Source organism: Gavia stellata, chromosome 8, assembly GCF_030936135.1.
Source record: "Gavia stellata isolate bGavSte3 chromosome 8, bGavSte3.hap2, whole genome shotgun sequence".
Lineage (NCBI taxonomy): Eukaryota > Metazoa > Chordata > Aves > Gaviiformes > Gaviidae > Gavia > Gavia stellata.
In genome coordinates, this window is record NC_082601.1 from 26498511 (window position 1) to 26515421 (window position 16911).

The 16911-nt window shown below is 37.6% G+C and overlaps 1 protein-coding gene across 4 annotated transcripts in view; it reads left to right on the forward strand.

Annotated features, from left to right (window-relative positions):
* The first annotated feature begins 208 nt into the window (after positions 1 to 208).
* OSBPL6 (oxysterol binding protein like 6) overlaps positions 209 to 16911 on the forward strand; it is a 50791-nt gene continuing 34088 nt past the window's right edge. For 3 of the 4 annotated variants that reach the window (XM_059820077.1, XM_059820079.1, XM_059820078.1), the window contains exons 1-2: positions 212 to 313; positions 14005 to 14100. In XM_059820077.1, the coding sequence (XP_059676060.1) occupies positions 212 to 313; positions 14005 to 14100 (198 nt within the window). Of the gene's footprint in view, positions 314 to 14004; positions 14101 to 16911 lie in introns of all 4 variants that reach the window. The other variant, XM_059820080.1, reaches the window with a different exon arrangement.

The following is a 16911-nucleotide window of genomic DNA, read 5'->3' on the forward strand; positions in this document are numbered from 1 at the left end:
ATTTCTTTGCTGCAGAGCTACTTTGGAGCTAGGGTGTATTCATTCACTCTTTCTCTCACATTTTTCTTTATTAAGGTGCAGTTCAGCTGAGATTGGATTCCTCTTTGGTTGTCCATAAATTGTGAAACAGAAGGATGTAGAAGACTATTCCTTGCCTTTTTGTACATGAGTGATCAGAGCACAAGATCATTACTACAAGTTTTCTGCAAAGATGAGTTCAGAGGAGAAGAGTATATCTCCAGCTCACAAAACATCCACTCCATCACATAGAAGTGCCTCCTCTTCATCATCGTCTCAGAGGGACAGGAGGCAGGTAAGGAAAAGATGTAGACATTTGTAACATCTGGTGAAATGATTCATTTATTCCTGTAATGTGGCCACTTTCTAAAGTGGCTTGAAAAAGATTCAGAAACAACATGGACCCTATGGGTAGCGCTGGAGTGGGAAGGATATAATTACATCAACAAGTAGGAAACATGCTCTGAAGTATTTCGGGCAGTGGTTTCTTTGGCAGCATGAACTTACCGTTGCTTCAAACTGTTTTGTGTCCTCTGTGAATATCTCTTTTTGTAAAGCTAACCACAGAGATGTACTACCTTTTTACAAGGTGATATTTCAATTCAATTTAAACATCATATTGTTCATCCTTTATAGAAACACCTAACATTTTAAATATTATTTGGTTTACTACAAATTTACACTGATTGTCCCATGTCATATAGCTCTAGTCCGGTTATGTTAGACTTCCATTTTCAAGAGATCCTTGTCTATGTGGATGTAAAATGTCTTTTCTCCAGGATCCCTTTGAGCTGAGGGCTGTGTTATTTCCCCTCAAAACAACTTAGGCATTCCTGTGATTTTTTGAGGGCTGGATGTACAGTCTGGCCCCAGCATCAGTGGGAGCACTTCACAAAGTATCAGAGCTACCCACTAGATTTCAGATAGGTTGTTACATGTATAGTTACAAATGCAAATGTTGATACTGAAAATTTGATTAGAACAGAAACATACTTTAAAACTTCAATCCATGGAAACCTCGAACACTAAATCAGCCTCTGAGTTAGTTTGACATCATTATGTTTAAAAAAAGAAATGTAGAAAATGTAAGAATATAACAACTTTGTAATTTAAAATATTGTGAAAATATTTTCATAAATGCAATACTGGCTTCTTTTCAGCTTGACAAGGAAAAGAGGCAGGAAAAGAACTTAAATAGTTGTTTGCTGGGGTATGCATTTACTTGAATGGCTGTAGCTTAAGAACATTTTCCTAGCTACTTGTATGCCAGCTGTGACACTATTTTCTCAGCTGCTGAAGTAGTTTTTTTCCCTTACCTGACTTATAAAAATGTTGAAAACTGAGAATTTTGATGAAAATTGTAACATTTATAGTTCTGAATATAAATAGTCTCACCGTAAGGTATGTTTAAAATGTTAAACCAGGAGAACAATTCTGATGTGTGTTTGATAACAGGCAGGAAATGTGTCTGGAATTTTTTTAATCATTTCCATTGCTTTTCGGTGAAGCCAAAAATGATGTTCTCACAGGTGATAAATATTTTTCCTTTCATGCTGTACAGGATTTGGGATAGCTGTACTCAGTTAAGTCCTGAGTTAGCATATGATCTCCTCTTAATTTTTCATTAGTTCCATCTGGAGCAAGAATTTTGACATGTTTTGTTTAAAGCATCAGTATATTTTATCTCCTGCATTTAAACCTGAAGAAGGTGAATGCGAGACTGGTAGGAGCTGCTGAGCTCAGCTAAGAGCATATCCTCTGAGTTCTCTTTGTAATTAGGTGGTTTGGTATGATCATGCAAGTGAGAATGAAAAAAATTACCTTTAGGGAATATATTTTACCATAAATCTAATGACTACCATATCTGTTACCATAGCAACGGGGTAGAGCAAGGTATACCTCTATCATAATGAAATGGATGCTTAACTTTAAGTCCATATTTGGGCACTGAAACATGAAGCATGATTTTAAAATAATGCTGAAGAGGTTGATGGTGTGATGCATCCAGAGCTCTCTTGGATCCAATAATGTCTGATGATGCTTAACAAGTATATTTAGGCATGTAAATGTGGACTGGAAAGGCTACTGCTAGGCATTAATTTTTTTGCCTTAGTGCTTTCAGTGTTAAAGGCAGATAAATATCCAATATGCAATTTCTTCTGCAGTGAAACTGAACTACAGCATGCAACACATTGTGAGGTGCAGTGGTACTATATCCAGGGAAATAAATGTACAAATGTTTCCTTTGTGCATGTAGTCACAGTAAATCAACCAGCTTCATTGTACCATCTACTATAACAATTGTATTTCTAATTTCTTTCCTTACTTGTGGCATTATTTGTCTATGTTTTAGTTTTCATAGGCTTTCCCCCAAATGCAATGATAGCTAGGGGGTAGGGGATTTTGGTTTGGGGGCTGTTGGGTTTTACTTTCAAAAGGCTTGAAAATTCTCTCTTGCTGCCTCCTTGGACTCTTCATAGCAGCTAGAAGAAAAGCACCCTTCCTGAAGGGGTAATATGTATGGATATGGAAAGTGATGTGACTGGATGAGGTGTCAATGTAGCTTTCATTGTCGTGTGTGAGGGTAACACTTGATATTTCTAGATTCTTAATGACTGAAATCTTCTCATTGTATAATTCTTGTCAAAGTCATACCAGCAATTATGGAACCGTTTCCCAATAAACTAAGGCGCAGGAGGCTGAATGAGTGTGAACATGACTATGATAAATCATTTCAGGGAGAGTGGAAAATGTCGTGCTGTATATAATGCTGGCATTTTAATGTAGCTTCCTTATTTGTGCAATATACATCACCTAAGAGAATTAGCAGTCAGCAAAAGCTTTGACATTGCCAATTTGCAGGCTCTATGACTAAATAATTGATTAATGAACAGACTACTGAAGCCAGCAATAACAAAAAAACTGGGTTCAGATTTTCGTTGTTGTAGGAAATTTAGTGTCATTCATTTTCATCAAAATCGTGGTTAATTTCGACTATTAGATAGAAAAAGGCCCAGGACCAACCTTTTTTTTTAACCCCTGAGCTGAGCAGGGTGGCAGGGCAGTTGTGGTGTCCTTGATAAGGAATACTTTAGAATGGAGCAACAGCAGTTTCTCCTACTGTGGAGCTGTTGCAGAGCATAGAACCCCTGTCATTTCCACTGTCAGGGGATCTCCCTAAGAAAACTAAGAGTGTCCCCATACAAAGGTGAGCATAAAAACTGCAATTCTGACAGCCTTTTTTGTGGGCCATGCTGGAAAGGGAGGTTCTCGTTTTTCATCCCTCGTGAAACCCTGAAAAGGCTATTCATATTCTGTTGCACAACAGAAAGGAAGAAAACAAACACTGTTTTTAGAAAGTACAGCTGAATATGATAAAATCATATGTTGTGTATTCAGTTTGATGGGTATAAGTTCTTTATAAATTTTCCATATTTTATTTATTAGTAAGTATGCAAATCATACTGCAGACTGTAATATGTTATATATTCTCTGGAATGCATGGGTAGTAATATTGTGCTGAGAAGGCAGAAAGAAGTAAATACATTATATGGTTAACAATGTGCAGTTTGGTAAATTGGGGCCTGACCCCAGGATATTAAACAGAGGGAGTGATACAGAAGGAGAGTAATAATAATGAAACTGAACAAAGGAGAGATTTTGACTTTTCTGCCAACCATCTAAAGGATAGTTAATACATGATGTGAAGTGGATTTAGCAATGTCTGCTATTTTAAATGCGAGGATTTCTCTTCTAATGTCTCAATTTTGGTTTTGGTCTTCTAGGGGGGAGGGATGATCAGCTGTTATCTCCTCCTCTCTCTGTTTCTCTTTGTAAGATTGCTGTTTCCACAAGTCCTTGGTTCTTTTCCCACACAGCAAACACAAAAGGAGAAAAGCTTTTAGTCCTATTGCATTTAGCCTTGTGTGGTCACCTTTTTACTCGGAGAGTTCGCATATTTCAAATGACTATTGTCTTTCAGCCGTATTTAAAGAGTGAAAGATAGGGGCTTTGAAGGAAAAAGAAGAAAGATTTTCCAGAGCAGCAGTCATCTGCTTTTCAGATTTTAATGTGATTATTTTTTTCTTTCTGTAAGAGAAATATTGACTAATAGGAGAAGGGGTGTACTCAAGGCATGCAGAAGGGGCTCAGTTTGGGCTGAAGATGTTTACCTGGCCTTGAAATTCAGGAGCAGAGCGCGAGTCCAAAGTCAAGGCTCTGGTCTTGCCTAGAGGTTTGTGCTGGAAAATGCCTAGTTAGCTTTTTAAAACGACTATTTTTTAATTGTCAAAGTAGTCTCCTGAAAGCAGTATTTCCTAAGGTGGGTATCACCATTTTGTAGATATAAAGACTTTAATGATGATGGAAGGATTGAGTAATTTGTCTGCAGCAACTTTAACCAAACCTTAGTTTATAGAGTAATTGGAAGACTATAAAAAAGTTATTGCAAGGTGAATCTGGGGGTGAAATGCATGGTACCTGAAAAAAAGGACTAACAATTGTTATTTGGATATAAGAATGCAGTAGAAATCTAGGCCTCACAGTGCTATGCACTGTATTAAGCATGTAATAAAAGGCAGTTGCTAGCATAAAGTGCTGATTAGATGAGACAGACATAGATTGGGAGCAGAAAAAGAGAGAGGTGACTTGTCTGTTGTCTCTTTCATCAAGTAATGATAAAGCATAATGAGAAGAGATATGCATAACAGGAATAGATCATGGGTTCTATGTCATATCTAGAGTTTCATGCTTTCAGCTAACATTAAGAAGAGTAAAAGTAGAATTATGAAGGGAAGTCTCTTCGCTAAGAAAACTGTCATCAAGTTTTTCCCAGGAGTTAATGAGCTGCAAATATTTCATAGATGTACTACAGGGATCATCGGGTTCTGTGAAGCTGAGTTCACTTGGGCAATCTGCATGCCACAGCAAGTGGGTGGTGCGGGAGGGAGAAGTAACAAGTGCCAGGAATGGAGTGCTCAGCTGTGCAGTGTAGAAAGCAAAAGGTACTTGATTTAGAGAGTGAGACTCTCGGTCAGGAAATGAATAGGTGAAAGAAATGAGTAGGGGAGAGAGAACTGGGTGGGCCAAATACTTTGTGAGGTTGTAGAACATGAAACTAAGAAGCAAGGACTGGTTTGTAGGGAGAACAACAACTGCTGAAGAAGTAAGGGCAGAGTAGAGAGAAGGAACGCAAGGGGAGAGGTGTTTTTTTCATGACCAGGAGTATCTGGGAGAGCTGGTTGATGTGTAGAAGGAAAAAAAACAGTTGGAAACAATCTCATGTTCTAACTGCTTGATGTTTAAGAAGATCTTTTATGTGGTTATTCTAAGCAACAGCAGATTTACTTTTTATCTGTCCCATAGAAAAAGCGGTCTAGTATTTGAGACTGAAGCTACATAGTGCGAAATGCTGGGGCTTAACATGAGAGACCTGCTGTTGCTTTTGCTTTGACTCCTGTTGCTGCTACGCTTGTCCTGGCAGCTCAATGGGAAGTAGCAGAGCAATGGTAATGGGAAGGGTCATGGCAAGAGCCGCTGTGGTGGCAGCAGCTGTGGGATTTCAGCCACTAGTGCTTTTCCCTGGTAGGCTAGGTTGGCAGGGTAAGGTGCATCTTGCCTGCTGGAAATTGAAGTCCTTTGGGAGGGTCTCTCTCTTTTCATTATGCTATTTCATTAAGGAGTTTTGGTGCTTTTTCTGGGAGACTGAGAACAATTAGATGTGTAAGTGTTTGTGAAGGGGGTAGGAGGGAGTGTTCATGCTCATGTAGTTTAATTTTTTGATTTTAATATATTGAGATACCTCAAACTCAACTTTGTCTTTGTTTATGACCGGTTACAATCAGTGGCACAGTATCAAGGGCACTTTTGTGGCTTCATTATAGATTTCTGCCTCAAACAATGACAATATAATTGATTGGCATTTTTACTGTACCTGCCTATCTGTCCAGTGTACCTCAGACAGTGCTGCTTATACAAGATTGCAATATAATATAACGTAATATATTCCATCTGTAAGAGAAGTCTGAGCACATTTATATCCCTTCTTTATTCTTAAATTGAGTAGCAACCTACACGCTCGCTCACTGCTGTCAGCCTGATGTGACATCTGGGAAAAAATTCTTGGTTGTTACCTGTAAATTTCACTTGTTCCTGTCTCTCCGTGACTTTAAAAGGATTGCAGGCAAGGGTGGACAGTTGTCTAGTTAATATAGTACAGACCTGAGAACATGGAGCCTTATTCCTAGCTTTGCTCTGTAGCAAAGCATAGACCTTTAAGAGCATTTTTACTTCTCAGTAGTTTCTGAGAATTATTTCAATAATAATTATTAATATCTTTGAGAGTTTCAAACTGGAGATGCTACTAAATGCCAAGTACTGTTATTACAGTGATGTAATTCTCTTTTGCTCTCTTTCCAAATCAACTCTCTTAACATAATACAGCTGAAGCAGCATTAGAGCAGGAAGTGTTAAATAAGTAAGTACTTTAAAAGCAACAACTCACTGGAGCAAGCAAATGTTCGGAGGGAGCCGAAGAATGAAGTGGCAAAATTGTTAACGAAAACATGCAGTTATTCTTTAAATTGGTTAGCTGCTGCTACTCTACAATATTTTTTTTCCTGTGCCTTTAATAGAGTCTGAAAATGTTCCTTAGGTTCAGGAGATAGTGGGTCTTACTTCAGTATCTGAAAAAATGTCTGAAACTTATGAAGCTGTAGAACACCCACGTGACTGTTACATTAAGTTCAATGCCATAGCCCTTGTCTTAAATGAAATCATAAACCACAGGCCCATTAGATTCCTTTTTCATCACTCAAATGGATAACAGTGAACTACTTGATGAGTGAACATCTACACATGGCACAATCAGACCTTCAGAAGAAGGTAAAGACTTTCAAAGTGAAACTCTCTGGACTACAGATTTGTCCGGGGATGGGGTAGGAACCTGTGTAAGTGAGACTCAGAGGCAACTGGTGCAGATTGACCCCTGGGGTGAGGCAGGCCCCCCCCAAGCAACGATGCTGATGGATGCATTGAAAGTATGAGGCATTCCTGCTCCAGCACTGGGAATCCTTGGGGGCAGGGCTGCTGGCATACATTGGCAGCAACACATGCCCAGGAGCCCAGTTCAGGCTGAATGCATCAGGCTTGATGTCTGTATGTTGTGAAGCCAGCCTGCAGGCATGCAGCACATGTCCCTCGTCTTGCACCTGTGTTTCTGCCTAGAATTTACATGGTAGATACATGGCAACTAGAAGAAGTACATCTGTGTGTATGTGGACAGGATGGGCCGTGTCCAATCAATAGATACTTGGATCATGAGTGCCCCTGCCCTTGGTAATATCTGTAGTGGTTTGGAGACAAGATTTCCCAGAGTACAATCCTGGAGATTAATAGATGGAGATGCTGCCTCTTTCAAAGAAAGACTTGGCCATAAAGCTGTTAAAGAAATAAAATGGGCTGGAGCAATCAAGGAGATACAGATAGCCTGGTCTATAAGGCAAGCCAGCACAATGTCTGAAAGACCTGTGAGGAAATAAAAGGCTGTGCAGGAGACTTGGTTTGGTTCTTGGCAGTGATAGTGTGCATGCCAAGCTGTCCCACAGGGTCATGTGTACACGTTCTCTGAGCTTTATAAACATTGCTATCTGAGTTATCTTACCTCTAGGAGTGCTTTGCAGACAGCATGGAGAATGCTGAAGTTCAGATATGTGCTATGAAGAAGGATTTCTCTTTCTAAACTGTGTCAGTTTGATTAGAAATGGTATATGGAGCTATCTTCTATTACAAAACATGGGAAATTGCTCACATAAAAGCTTAATTACCGATGCAAATTATGACATGTAATTTTAAGTGGTGTTTTCAGAACATGGTCACTCTTGCATTCTTCCTGTCTCATTTTTTCCCCTCTACCATGCATGCATGTCCATACCTACATGAGCATGTCTCACTCTACTTGAGAATATAAACTAAAAGGTCAGCTTGTGCGTTTTAAAAAAATGAATATTCATACAATTCAAGTGTCCTCAAACATTGATTGATATTATCATAATATGCACTCGTTTTCTAACTGCAACTTCATCCAAAATGGGCTGTCTGGGATCAGTGAGGAATGTGTGTGAACACACACATGCACGCACTCAGAGGGAAGAAGTGCAACTCTTCTGAAGTGCCATTTAGGATTTCTGGGAAACAAATGGGGGAGAAGAAAGAGAATCATGATTTTATTTTCATTTCCTCAGAGGAGAGGAGACACAGAAGTCAAAAGTAGAGGGAGGGTAATGGCGTGTATGATATGAAGCCTTCTGTTTTCAAGCCACTTGTGCATGATTGGGATTAGCCACATTCAAGACATACAAATGTATTAGGCAGAATAAACGTGTGCCTTAGTAAAGCTATTTGCTGTTCTGACATCTCTCTTTTTCTGTTTTTATTAAATACTTTATCCTGGAATTGAAAATGAAGCTGTTACATCCATACTTATTTTTTTCCCAGTAGAATAAGATTTCATGTAAATAAAAAAACCCTGATAAAAATTTTTTCAACCCCCTTTTTTTCCTAGTTCCTGTATTTTTGTACTGCATATATGAAAGAGTATTGAGAAAGTCTAAGGTAGCTTACACAAGGATGTGAAAGAGAGCCCCAGGAAGAAAGGGCTATCTTTTTTTGAACCTATGCACTTTTTTAGGTGAATGTCTTACTTCTTTGTGTATGATTTGTGTTAACTTAGACTCCCTTGCAAACATTTATTAAAGTGAAGACTGCATATATTTTCTGAAGAAGGCCATTCGACATGTCTAGAATGCTTTTATTAGTTAACAAATTAACATGTCAAGGAATGGTTTTCTTTTGTGTATGTAATTTTATTTTCCCTCCTTTTTTTTGTAAACTGTATCAGCACTAATAAAAAGAATTGCTAGCCTGAGACTATTTAGCAAAATATCAATCCTTTTAATTGTGATTATTTGATAGTCATAAAAAAGCTTCATATCATTAGCAAACATTTGAATTCTCTCTGTCCGATCTTGTCAATTTATCTGTTTGCTCTGTTTTGAGGAAAGCGTGTCAAAATCTAAAGTGTGAAAGGAGAAGATTGTCATTAAAGACTCAGGCTGCGACTTAGTAGTCATTCTAAACCATCACTCTGGCAAAGAGAAGATTGCTGTTACAATGATAGCTCTTTTCTGCTTTATCTAGTTGTGCTAATACTTCCCTCCAAGAAGCTCTTCAGAGGAGCAAAAGCTTATTTCTCTTCAGAGTTTGTCAAAACGTATCTTGAAAAGCAAAGGTTTCTTTGCTTCCAGAGCCTAAAAACATTGATGTGAAGTGCTACGTACAACACAAAGCTGGAGTTCCGGTAAGGGCTGACAGAGAGCTCATGAGCTAACAAACCCTTGACATTCCTGTAACAAAAGAAGTATTTATTTTGCATATTCCAGGAAAGAAGTAGAGACATACATACCTGTATGTTATTAATATGCTACAGAACTGCTGCTTAGATATACTTGTCTTTCAGTAAAAAGGTTACAAAGAGAAAATGTTGCTCTTAAGCACATTTCTGTACAAGATGAGCATGTGCTGCAAGAAGGAAAAAGAAATTAACTACATGTGCTGTTCATAAAGTATTGTTAAGTTCCTTCATATCTTGATTGATAGCTGAGATTGTTGAAAACAGCTATGGAGCAGTGTCAATAGGAGAGACTGAGGATCAGAATAGGACCGTGATTGCTTTATACAAATTAAAAAAAAAAGTGCTAGAAGAAATAAAGGAGAAATACATTGATGGAGACATGATTTTGCTTTGCACCCACCCTTCTCTCACAATATTCAAGACTCTGTCTTTATTCCAACATCAACAGAAGGAAAGCCAGAGCTGACTGAGAAGCAGCCTAAGGTAAAAGCAAGTTTCAAGGTTATTCCGTTTGCAGATAATATTGCAGATTAACTCAGCATATATCACAGCTTTGTTTAAAAGGTAGTAAAAACTGGTATGTCTGCAGTCAAATCTGTATCTACCTTATTACTGCTGCTGTATTTCAGGTAACTGGAGAATGCTATGTTTTTAGTTGAGAGAAAGCAATTAAGCATTGCACTTCATACTAAATGGAATTCAAATAAGAACACAGGTCTGTGCAGGGGTAGCTGGGTTACAAAGAGAATGCCAGTGAATAGCAGATAATAAAAGATGCACTAGTTAGTCCTTTGGATTGAAAAAAAAACAACACAAAAAACCCAGAGAGAAAAGCTCTATTTTGAATTACTGTTGTAGAACAGTGTATGTCTAGGCCTCATGGTTATGGGTGTTGAAGACTGCTGAATGCTGCGAGCAAACAAAATGATGCACCAGGTCTTTTTCATTAATTAATTGTTAGCCACATGTTGTGTACATTTCTGAACTAAAGAGAGTCTGTGTCCAATGTGAGTGATAAATTCCTCACCAGCTTGTCTTTTTCTTGGAAATTAATAAATTATAAGTTAGAGAGAACTCATTGCGTTAAATATAATTAATTCCATTAAGTAATTAAGCAGTGAAGGAGAAAGGGGAGGCGTGAATGCCAGACTTGTCCTTCACTGGATTTCCTATCTCTACTTACCCAATATCTCTTTTCTTTCCTTGCCTTCCCTTTGAAAACAGTTGAATGTCTTTTCTTTTAATGGGAAGTCAGATTAAGTTAAGAAACGTTAGGGTCTTCAGCCTCTGGCCTGATGGAGACCAGATGCTCCATGTGCTAGTATTTGTTCTGGTGGATGAGGTAGTCACTGAACTCTTAAGTGAGAAACAAAGTTGGCAAGATATATAGAAAGATACTGTAAAATATGTTTTCCATTCTTCCCTCCAGAGAAAATGGAATATGAAACATCATCATATTGTTACTCTCTCCATCAGCTTCCTTCTCCCTCACATGTCTTTCGGAAGCAATGTGAAAAAATGCAGGGCAGAAGCAGCATTTGTGTTCCCCGTGTGTAGGCTTGGTAGAGGCATTTTGGGGCAAATGTGTGCTCACATATATAATGTATGTTGTGAATAATCTCAAAGCTGAAGGAAGGACTGTAGTTAGGACTAAGATTTAGCAATGGAATTACAGAGCAATTTCAGTTAAACTTGTAATCTTGTCGAATTAATTTCCAAGAGCACACAGAATTTGATGGTGCTGGCATTCTTCTCCAGGACAAGCCAGCTATAGTGCACGGTTAATCCTGAAGCATGAGGGAGGTCTGGAATGGAGCAATGCAGAGGTTGATTTTGTCTGCCTGTATTCTTGGGATGAGAGGAGCGAGAGTACCAAGTTGATTGATAGGCCTAGTTTAATAGATTGTTCATTTTTCTGTTCAATTATAAACAAAACCCAGAGGCTGTATCGATCTCCTTCCTTCTTCCTTTTCTTCTCATCAGCTTTTTTTAACTGCGCCCTTTACCAACTCTACTTTTCTTATTAAAACAAAAAACCCCTTCATAATAACATCAAGATCTAAATAATTTTTATTTCTGTGATGCTAAATAACTAAACTCCTGCATTATAAAAATAGCTGCTTTTCAAAATGTCAAATAATTGTGTAATTTCTAGCTGTAATTTTGCAGAAAAATAACATGCATTAATGGAAAACATTTTGCACCAAGTAATGTCTCTCAATATTATGCTAGAGACGTGTCACAAATTCAAAGAAGTGATTTTGTGTCAGTGTAATGGTGGTCATGACAGAAAAGAATTGGAAAGCAGACATTTACAGACAACAAGACAACACTTCTTGAAGTAAGGAACATAAAGAAGGCAATTTTATTTTAAAAGTGTTAATTTTCTTATTTCCAAACAAATAGTTGAATAAGCCAGCATTCATAAAAGTGCTGTTAGCTAATAATGTATTTCTCAGCTGAAGTGGAACTGTAATGACTGAGGGCTGCTTAAAAAAAAAAAAAAGGGACGAAATCGCCTTGCCTTAAAATCATGTGATTGAAAATGTCACTGGAAATCTGGCAAGCCAAGGGCTGTTGGGTTACTCCACTCTAAATATTGTACAAAATGAAATTGCAGTTATGTAACAACAAACTGCACTGGCTGCTACATATGAGACCTTCAGAACATCTGTGTTGGGCATTGCTCCATCTCAAGATGGAGGGATTCCTGCCTGCCAAACAAAACTGGCAAGAAAGTTGGGAATCGTCCTGATTATGCTAATCAAGTGACATTTAAATCTTCCTTGGAGGAACAGATTTACGTTTTCTTGTATATTGTTTAAATGTGATACTGTGTGCGTAAGTAGCATTTAATCTATGCAATGAGAAAACTTTATTATAGTTTATCATTAGTAACTTTGTGGTGCTCAGCTCAAACAAGCATATTAAATTATTTGACATGTAATGTAGGAACTTGTGCTACATAAATACAAACGTTTTTTCTCATCTGACTAGTAATAGACATTGGGCTAAGTAATAAGATTAGCCTTTCTTTGACAAAGCAGAAGATTTCAAATCATCGATGACAAAGCTTTTGCTGGGTGGCCCTGGGGAATGTGGCAGGTAACATAATACTGCTGCTCTTCCACACTCTTCACTGTAAAATTAAATTAAAAGTAACTGAAAATAAATGCCAATTATTGTTGTATGGTGGCAGGGGTGCTTATTAATCTTCACTGACAACAGAGACAACCCCTGTTATTTTCCTATTCTCATTCATAGTTGCAATTTGAAAGACAAGAGTGAAGGTCTGTGTGTTGCTCTGCAGCAAGATGTGGTCTGTGTTATATATGTATTTATATGAATAGCTGTGTTTATTTTCATTTAGTTGGGTTATGGTCCTTATGTACTTAGTTATCTGTATAAACAATAATATTTACTCTGCTGTTTGTATGTTTTTTTTGTATTCCCTGATTGTTTCTGCTGTCACTTGTACCTGTGTAATCTCTTCTTCAGTGAATGTAAAGAAGCTTAATTGTGAACAAAATTTAGTTGTCTTTTTCAGTTGAGAAAACCTTACCCTTCTCAGAGGGTAACTGCAATTGCAAGTTTGTCATTGTGCTACATGTCCTGGAAATGAAATAGTTTCATTTCATGCCAAAGAGATACTACTGACATGTTGTGGTAGAATTCTTACCAAATAATAATATGAGATGTAGCAAAATTTCACCAGAGAGCGAAATCCAAATCCAAGCAGGCAGAATGTGGTTATTTTCTCCTGTAGCAAAAATACTTTTTCTTTTACAAAATATGAATGAAACATTTCTGGAAAATGGGAAGACATTTTTAGATGTCTTTTTAAGAATAGCAGTTTTTTCAGGGCTAGTTGTGACATTATGTGTTTCATTTTTCTACCATGCTTCGAAGATACAAAGTGTTATAGTATTGTCATCCATAAAAATAGCTGTAATGGTTTAAGATCATTGTGTTTCGTAAATGCTCACCAGCAAGCCCGTCAGCTGAGACTCAGTAACTGATCTTGTAAATATCTGTAATCTATTAAAAGCACTCATGTAATGAGTTACTTCACCTCAGTTGAGAAGCCAATAACAAAATGCTAAGGTGTGATTATGAATATGTTAGAGGCAGTAATGTCTTACGTGCGATGGTTTGCTTCAGAAGTGAATGTAGGACAGTGCTGACTGCACGATATGTATACTCGGTGTCTTGTATCTTAGCAGAAAACATAATAGGTCTGGTTAGGAGCACTTTGCATCTCTGTGGGTGAGAACTGCATTATTTGTCTTTCCTGGCTTTTTTTAGTTCCCAGTCATTTCTAGGTTGAACAGAGTAATTAGTTTAAAAACCAATAATAAAAAAAGAAAAACAGGAAGGAGAGAGAGGTGTGTTGCTTCAGAAGACAAACTATTCGTTATGTCATGCATGGGTAGTACTTGGTACGTTTTGAGCCATGATGCTGATACTTTATGTAAGCAGGGTAATGATTGGTCATTCATTAGTTAATACATATTTTAAAAAGTAACATTGAATAATAAGCTGTTCCCTTTAATTACCTTTTTTTTTCTTTTCTTTAGAGCGCTCATATTTTAGAGCGGAAGGCTTCTTCGGGAAGCACAGACCTTTCTTTGAGCAAACAGTTCCTTGAAAGCGACCCTATCTCTCTATCCAAGGTAAGCAAAAGCATGGGCTGTAATCTGGGTGATGAGTTTCCCTCTGTAGTTACAAAGTAGTTTGACTAACAGCTTTGGGATATTGTTTTGTATGATTCTACCACTGAGTATATTGTGAGCCTGCCCTGGAGCCAGTAATCTTTAGTAGATGTTATATTAACAAAATTAAGGATTTGGATGGTGGCAGTGGTCTGGGGTTTTTTTGCCCATAGATGGCCCCCAGGAACAAGGGGACTTCGAGAAATGATCCAGTCCAATCCTTTTATTAAGGTAGAGCAAATCATATCTAAGTCCAAAAGCGCTGCTAATCAATGACATTATTAATTTAAAAAATATGTCCTAATGACATTCCTTGTAAGTAGTTTCTTAAGGTTTGAAATTTAAAATTTCTTTCTGAGACCTTCTTTCCTGAGGCAGAGAAATGGATAGAACTGTAGGGGTAACACCACCAGTTCCTCAGCAGCCTTGTGCAGCCTTGTATGTGGTGCTTGGCAGTCAACTTCTTTCTGGTGAATTCCTCAGTTTTGGACTCAGTTTTGGAATAACTGAGTCCAAATAAGTCTAATTCCACATAAAGAAGGCTTAATTTTAAGATACTTTATATGAAGAAGTAAGATTGTTACTGAAAAGGTGAGGATGCTGTGATGGAATATTTGGTGGAAAAGAAAAATTTGACATTAAATGTCTGTAAGTTCTGAAACAGAACTGTTAAAGCAAAATCAAAAGGAAACAGTCTATTCATCCAGGGAAAATGAAACGGTTCATTCTGTTTTATTTGGAAAAGAAATACTTTGCAGTCAAAAAGACTATGTTCAGAAAACTGTTGGTAGTGACTCCCTTACTCCCAATACCTGGGGCATATGCAGACCCAGGGACTGTAAGTTGTGCTTATGTTCCCCTGGTCCTGCTGCTTTGTGCAGAGCTGTTTCTCACATAGTACGTAGGGAATCTCAGAAGTCCTAAAATACTAACGCTGTACTTGAGAATCAGCACTGGATGCAGACCCTTCAAGCACATCTCTTTCACTCTGGTTTCCCCCCATTTCTGTCTGCTTTTGCATAATGTCCCTTGTATTGGGCATATCTCATCACACCAAACCTGTGGGTGAGGCACAGTTAGGATTGTTAGCATGGTTTTAAGAACAGCTTGTAGCACTGGTGCAGCAGAAGACCGGTATCCACACTGCACTGAATAATGGCTCATTTTTCCTTCTGTATCAGGCCTTTTGTTTAAATGAATAGCTATATGAGATTGTGTGATTTCTAGTTGAGAAGTAATCAATACTCATGTTATCTAGTAGATAAAAGACTTATGCCTGCAGCTGATCTTCTAAAGGAGAAATCAATATGGTGAAAAATCACTTGGCAGAGTTGTGGAGAGAGATTCTCTGCTCACCCCAGGGGACTAATAGTTTAATTTGCCCCCCTCAAGTGCCAAGTGGTTCTTTGTAGGGAAAAAATAATGCATATGTGCTTCCCTCTACAGTAGTGGAAATAAAATATCCAAGCAAAACACAGGGAAGTAAAAAACGTGGGTTTTGACTATGGCATTTACAGGCACTGGGATAGTTCCAGTTTGTAGTTATGCAGGGAAAACTAAACTGGGTAAACATTTCTATTAAAATTTACTGCAGTATATAATATTTGGCATAGAGCTTTTCATGCTTCTCAAAATAACAAGACCTTATTGAAAATTTTAGATTTTAAATTTGCTGTTACTTTTGAAATTGTATTTTCATAATAGTAATGTTAACGTTATCACAACAGTGTAACTTACTTGGAGGTGTTATGAAAGACTGACAGTGCTTGGCTTTGAACCGTTTTGTGGGAAATGGAGGAGGCAATTTTTTTCCCTTTAAATGTTTGATGCTGTATTACCTCCTTCTTCTCTCGATAACTTTTCATAACATTGCTGGGAGTTGTAAACTTGCATTTTCTTAGCTGATCTGTCATAACTTTGTAGGGTACAATTAGTAAAACAGAGTCTTAATGAGCAGGCTATAGGAGATTTTTAAATTGTAATCAACAAAATTTTGTACCAGTAGTAGCAAGAGGATAGAAATAAAGGCATGATGTTTTTTTCTCTTTAAAAATATTGTTCTTTAGCTGTTCACTGTGGTACATTTTAAGTCTGGCTTGAGTTGTACAAATTGTCATCCATAAGAAGTAGTATGTACAAGAAATATGCTTTAATTGGCTTCCTGAAAGGGGCATACAGCTGGTTATATCTGAAATGATACAGTTCCTATTCTTTTCTCCAGAAAGAAAATTAGTTAGCTTTCCTATAAATTTCTCTTAATACAGTGAAAATGAATGCAGGAAAATATTAAAAAAAAAATAAAATTCCTTTTTCAGATTTCTAAAAGCACAATTAGCCTGTGAAACTTTGTCACAAAATTCGTTTGAAGACAAGAGCTGGCTACATTCAAAACCAACAACAAATCAACCTCTTCTGCTTGTTTTTCTGATTTTAAGGAAAAATTAGATCAGGGAATACTACAAAGGGCACTGTTAGTATATGCCCATATATTTAACAGTATGGTTTCTTCCTCATTTTGTCTCACAATCCCATCTTTTTTTAGAGAAGGAATATTCTGAGTAAGGGTACATTTTTAACATGCAGATTCTGCCCATACCCCACTTGCAAAATCTCTTCAGTCCTTTTAGTTCTTACAGTGCAGTGCTAATTTGTGGGGTTCCTTCTGGATAGACGTAACAGGTGATCAGAGCCACCTGCACTTTCACACCGTTACCTCCAGTAGCAGGATCTGACCTTTCTTACACTTAGCTCAGCCACAATTGGATCCTGTTT